The sequence below is a fragment of the Lolium perenne genome, chromosome 1 (assembly GCF_019359855.2).
Source record: "Lolium perenne isolate Kyuss_39 chromosome 1, Kyuss_2.0, whole genome shotgun sequence".
NCBI lineage: Eukaryota > Viridiplantae > Streptophyta > Magnoliopsida > Poales > Poaceae > Lolium > Lolium perenne.
In genome coordinates, this window is record NC_067244.2 from 262,279,982 (window position 1) to 262,285,981 (window position 6,000).

The 6,000-nt window shown below is 47.6% G+C and overlaps 1 protein-coding gene and 1 non-coding gene across 2 annotated transcripts; both read left to right on the forward strand.

The window, feature by feature from the left end:
- The first annotated feature begins 129 nt into the window (after nt 1-129).
- On the forward strand, nt 130-2,091 carry LOC127327788 (serine carboxypeptidase-like 50). Its single transcript, XM_051354585.2, has one exon. The coding sequence runs from the start codon at nt 145-147 to the stop codon at nt 1,498-1,500; it is 1,356 nt and encodes a 451-aa protein (XP_051210545.1). The 5' UTR covers nt 130-144; the 3' UTR covers nt 1,501-2,091.
- A 3,106-nt stretch (nt 2,092-5,197) lies between these two features.
- On the forward strand, nt 5,198-5,332 carry LOC127327964 (small nucleolar RNA Z247). The gene has a single exon (XR_007868880.1). It is a non-coding gene; the product is annotated as a small nucleolar RNA Z247 (small nucleolar RNA).
- Nucleotides 5,333-6,000: the final 668 nt, after the last annotated feature.

Below are 6,000 nucleotides of genomic sequence, written 5' to 3' on the forward strand. Positions count from 1 at the left end.
ATCGATCCTCCGTCACGTGTCCGCCATTGTCAACCTCCGTGCTCCCACATGCAGTAAAAAAGCAAGCTCATCCTGCCAGTTGGGCCCCACGTGGGATGCTACTCATTGAAAGCTTAACCAACCACGAATTTCGTCAGTAGTCCCATGGCTCCGCCGCCGCCGCCGCCGCTTCTTGCTCTCCTCCTCCTCCTCCTCCTCCTCGCCGTGTCGCCCGCAGCCTCATCAGCGCTGTTCCCGAAGGAGGCTCTCCCGACCAGCTCCGGCTACCTGCCCATCGACCCCTCCACCAACGCCTCCCTCTACTACGCCTTCTACGAGGCCTCAAACCCGCTCACGCCGCCGGCCGCCACCCCGATCCTCCTCTGGCTGCAGGGCGGGCCGGGATGCTCGGGCCTGGTGGGCAACCTCTTCGAGCTCGGCCCCTACCTCGTCGCCCCGGACGGCGCCTCCCTCTCCCGCAACCCCTTCGCCTGGAACCGCCGCTTCGGGCTGCTCTTCCTCGACAGCCCGCTCGGCACCGGCTTCAGCGCCGCGCCGTCCCCCGCGCTCATCCCCACCAACCAGTCCGTCGTGGCCGCCCACATCGTCGCCGCGCTGCAGGCCTTCTTCGACGCCAGCCCGCCCTTCCGATCCCGCCCCTTCTTCCTCTCCGGCGAGAGCTACGCCGGCAAGTACGTCCCCTCCACCGGCGCGCACATCCTGTCCACCAACCCCACCCTGCCGGCGGGGCGGAGGATCAACCTCCGCGGCGCGGCCATCGGGAACGGGCTCACGCACCCGGTGGCGCAGGTCGCCACGCACGCCGACTCGGCCTACTTCACGGGCCTCATCAACGCCAAGCAGAAGCGGGAGCTGGAAGCGCTGCAGGAGGCGGCGGTCGCGCTGGCCGAGTCCGCCCGGTGGCGGGAGGCCGCGGACGCACGCGGGGAGGTGCTCTCGTGGCTGCGGAACGCCACCGGCCTCGCCACGCTCTACGACTACGCCAAGCAGCGGCCGTATGCCACCGACGCCGTGGGGGCGTTCGTCAACCGGGCGGAGGTCAAGGCGGCGCTGCGCGCGCGGGAGGACGTGGCGTGGGAGGAGTGCAGCGGCGCGGTCGGCGCCGCGATGCACGAGGACGTGATGAAGAGCGTGAAGACGGAGGTGGAGGCGCTGCTCCGGCGGCGGACGCGCGTGCTGCTGTACCAGGGCGTCCGGGACCTCCGGGACGGCGTGGTGTCGCAGGAGGCCTGGATGAAGGACCTAAACTGGGGCGGCCTGCAGGCGTTCCAGGACGCCGACCGCGCCGTGTGGCGGGTTGCGGGGTCCGGCAAGGAGGCGGAGCTCGCCGGGTACGTGCAGCGGGCCGGCGCGCTGACGCACGTGGTGGTGTACGGCGCCGGGCACCTCGTGCCGGCGGACAACGGCCGCGCCACGCAGGAGATGATCGAGGGCTGGGTCACGCAGACAGGGCTCTTCGGCGGCAGCCGCCTGGGCTCGCGGGGCCTCATGCCGGCCTGAGATTCACCAAGCTGATGATCCCATACTATGCCAAAATTGTGCAATAATGGCATTTTTCTCTGAAAAAATCAGTGATGATTTCGTGGATTGTTCTCTAACAGTTTGGTGATGAATAGTACAGGCAAACATGAATGTCTCGCCCAAACATTCAGGAACCCCAGTCCCCGTGATCAAAGAACCAAGTTTTGGGCTTTGCGAAACAATCTGAGCCCTGTTGTACAACACCGAGGAGTGGAAATGTTGAACACACCACACTATGTTTTGCATTTTCCCTTGAAGCTCAAGCTCGCCATTTCGGCGCTGAGAATTTACAATGAACCATCGGCGGTGAGAGCTGAACCCAGCCACCGACGCGCGCCCGAGCTCCCACCCGGTCGCCATGGACGTTGTGGGTAGAGCTCACCCTGGCCACATGCCACCAGACCCGGAGAAGAATCCACGGAGCAGCATTTTCCCTTTAAGCTGAAGCTTGAAGCTCTACGGAGCAGCACCAACCTCCTAAGCTTTTATGTTTGTAACCAACAATTGTTGTAAACAAATTTTTAATGAGTGATGTTCAGCAGAGTTCTGTTCACCATGTAACTTTGCTTTTGTCGATACAGTTTGCAAGAAGTGTGTTGTGAACATCTCCCAGGAACACATTGTGTGATGTTGATGCAACAAATTTCTAATGCACCGGTTACAATGGCAGGGAATGGCGTTGTTAGCTAAAAAATATATGTTACCTGGTTAGCGTGGTTAATAATATGGTCTGCAGGGTACATGCGTCCAATTCGGAGGGTAGAATGGAGAAGTTCAATCTATATAGAAATCCTTGTGTTCCTCTACCACCATCGGATTGTACATCTTCACAACCTTTCTTAAGGACCCTATAATAATTCTATCTCTGTACATCTTTATAATCCGTCTCCTATGTGAAAGAATTTACCAACAAGAACTCAACACCAACAAAAGATACGCCAAACGGCGCGGAATATAACCCTTTGTATTACAGTACGGGCGCCGCACCAGCTTCTGCTAGTTATACGTACATCTGAACCATCTCAACAAAAGAAACCAAACAACTTCATCAATCGATCCTAGAATAGAGGGTGAGACTAAGCACACGCTTTGAACAGATTGATCTAGCAAAGTAAAACACATAATTTTTAACTTTATTTTGTTCTCATATTCTGTAAAATAGAATCACGCGAACGAAAAAGTTCCTCTATTACACTCGTTCGGAAAAGTATTTTTCAGTTGCAACTTGACTTGCAAACGGGAAAAAATTCGGATGCAACTACACTTGCAACTAAAGAATATCTTATTTGCAACTCGAGTCTCGGTTATAACACAATTATAACTAAAATAATCTTAATTACAATCCCACTAGGGTCTACACAAAATTGAAAAAATAACAAAGCAAGAAAAAGCACACACAAAAATCACAAGGACAAAAAAGAATGTCGGCTCAACACACAAAACAAAATAAACGTTTCGCCAAATGGACACATCAGCTGGACAAAGAATGCAGCCCAAATAGATGCGGACCATTCTAGCCCATTCGGCTGCCACTTGCCGAGAAAGGAAAACATAATCACACGACTCTCCTTACAACATTTGATGTCTAAAAGAAGATTTGATGTCTAGAAGAACTAGAACATTCCCATAATTTATCTTTTTACCTCTCATATTTGGTGGAATGAAACCATGAAATCGAAAAAATGCCAGGTGCACAACCAATTTTCTTTTTTGTAGTTCCGACCCACTTGCAACTGAAAAGTCTATTTTGCAACCCCCGCCTGCAACAACTGATAAATCTTGGTTGCAACTTCACTTGCAACTAGATAATACATGAGTTGCAACCTCACTTTCAATTGGACAAATCTTAGTTGCAACCTCACGACAACCTCACTTGCAACCGGAGAAATCTAAGTTGTAAAAAATCATGTTTGCAACCCTACTCGAAAATCTCGGTTGCAACCATACTTGCAACTGGAAAAATATTTCAGTTGCAACCTCACTTACTACTGAAGAAATCTCAGTTGCAGCCTCACTTACTACTGAAGAAATCTCAGTTGACTGAATTTTTTTGCAACCCCACTAGCAATGGAAAAAAATCTTAGTTATAATCTAACTTGTCACAAAAAAATTTCCAGTTGCAACCTCACTTGCAGCTGGAAAATATTAGTTGCAAACACACTTGTAATTGGATAAATATCTCATTTTTAACTCCACTTGCAACTGGCATAAAAATCTCAGTTGCAACCCCATTTGCAACCAAAAAAGTTCTGTTGAAACCCTACTTGCAACTAGAAAATACCAGTTGCAAACACGTTGCATCCAAACAAATATATTATAAGCAAACTCACTTACAAACTCTAAACGCACATACAAAAGTAAAAAAAAAATAGAGGAACCCAAGCCCATAAATGACAAAAGCCAACTTGGATCACTAGGCGCCCGGAGACAATATACTTTCCACACTGACTAGAAAACAATTTTAGAGTTGAGAGATCATGAATATAAAATATTAGAAGTATAAGTTATCACATCAAAATAAAAATGCAGAGATAAATATGAGCACATGTAGATTTAGCAAGGAAATGAAAAACGAAAGTACAAAATGATTTACAAAAAAGATAAATACTGCAAGTTCCGGTCTCCCTTTTTATAGAAAAAACTTTGCAAACAGGACACAAGGAAAATGCCATCTGGATACGGAAAATGATCGAGTTTATAGCATGGAAAAGGAACGGGAAAAAAACCTACATGTCGTAGATGTGCATGAGGAGGTAGAAAAAGAAAATAAAAAAAGGAAAATGCAATCAAAACTGCCGTCCATCTGCGTGTACAGGTAGAACCTCCACGAAGGCAACAATACAAACGACAAAATCCTACACGAATCTCAAAGCAAAGGATCAGACAGTTATAAACTTGACGGAGCACTAAGCTATAACTAGCAATTCCCATATAAATAACATGCAACCGGGCCCTGGAAGGTGCCCCCATCCCCGCAAGTCAACATGGCATCAGAGCCGCTTCTTCCAAAAGTCTAGCTAGTACGATCTCGTACCGAGAAAACAGTGATCGTTTTCCTTCCTTTCAAAAATAGCGATCTCGCATTGTGCCTATCTCCTCCCTCCCAAAAAGAACCCCGATCAATGGATCGTTGATCCTCTTGATCTCCTCCTTCCTAGAAAGAAAACACGATCGCTAAATGAACATCCCTTGCATCTTCCTTCCTCTCTCCGCATGGGGGCCTCAACCTCGACAATGTCCTTGGCAACGCTTCTGGGATCTCCTCCCTCGGAGAAACTCTCACGACAAAACCACATTTATTGGGATGCAAGTCCTTCCTTCACTTTGTGGTGCTCGCTTCATGGAGTTACTTGATTGCCGACTCGACACCAGCAAAAACACATGAGGTTGATGGAAACATTGTGTCTAATCCGGCCTATGAAGCTTGGATCGAGCGGGGTCAACAGGTTGTGAGTTATCTCACCAACTCAATGAGTAAGGATGTTCTATCTCAACTTTTTGGATTAGAGAATGCTACAGAAATTCGGGTTGCTATTGAGGCATCATTTGCTTCACTATCCAAGGCGTGTATCAATATGTTGCACGGAAAACATGTAAATACCAAGAAACATGATATGCAGATCAATTTATTGCTTTGATAAAAATCTTTGCCTTAGAACTTGCTACTACTGGTCGGATCATTGATGATGAAGAGCTGAAGGATATATCCTTGGTGGTCTTGATGGAGAATATAATTCAGTGGTTGCATCCATTAAAGTTGTCTCTACAACTACTCTTGGAGATGTATGTGCAAAATTTATGGAATATGATTACCGACAAAAAAAATGCTAGCTGAGATAGACCAAGTGTACGAAGATTTCAATCATCTCCTAATGCGTCTACAAATGGTCATCCCTTCAAAAATAATTATCGTAAAAATACTCTTACTGGAGGGATATGGGAAGTATATTGGTCGCTAGTAGTAGACACAGAATAATGGTCCAACACAAGGTCATGGTGCTAGAAAAGTGGCCATGGTTGTGGCCGCACACTTTCCCCTTGACTCGATGTTACATGTGAGATGTGCAAAAAAAATGGATACCCGGCCCACGATTGTTGATGGAGATAATTCTTTAATAATGACACAAATTAGTACATTGATACATCGGCAACAAATCACATCACCGGAGAATTAAACAAGCTGACAACTCGGGAAAATTATGAATGACGTGACCAAGTTAATAAGGCAAGTGACATTGGCATGGCAATAACACATGTTCATTCAACTTTGCACAACCCTTGCCATTCTTTTTTTCTTTTACTAACATCTTGCATGTTCCTAGTGCGTCCAAAAAAACTTTTATCCTTTCATAAACTTGCCTAGGACAATCCTATTTTTCTTGAAATTCACCCATTTTTTCTTTTGATCATGAATCATACAAGTTATCTTTAATGGTCATTTCCATGGTGGTCTCTACCCGAGTATGCTTTTCTTCACGA

Coding starts and splice junctions, on each gene's coding strand:
- LOC127327788 (XM_051354585.2), top strand. CDS start 145: ATGGCTCCGCCGCCGCCGCCGCCGCTTCTTGCTCTCCTCCTCCTCCTC.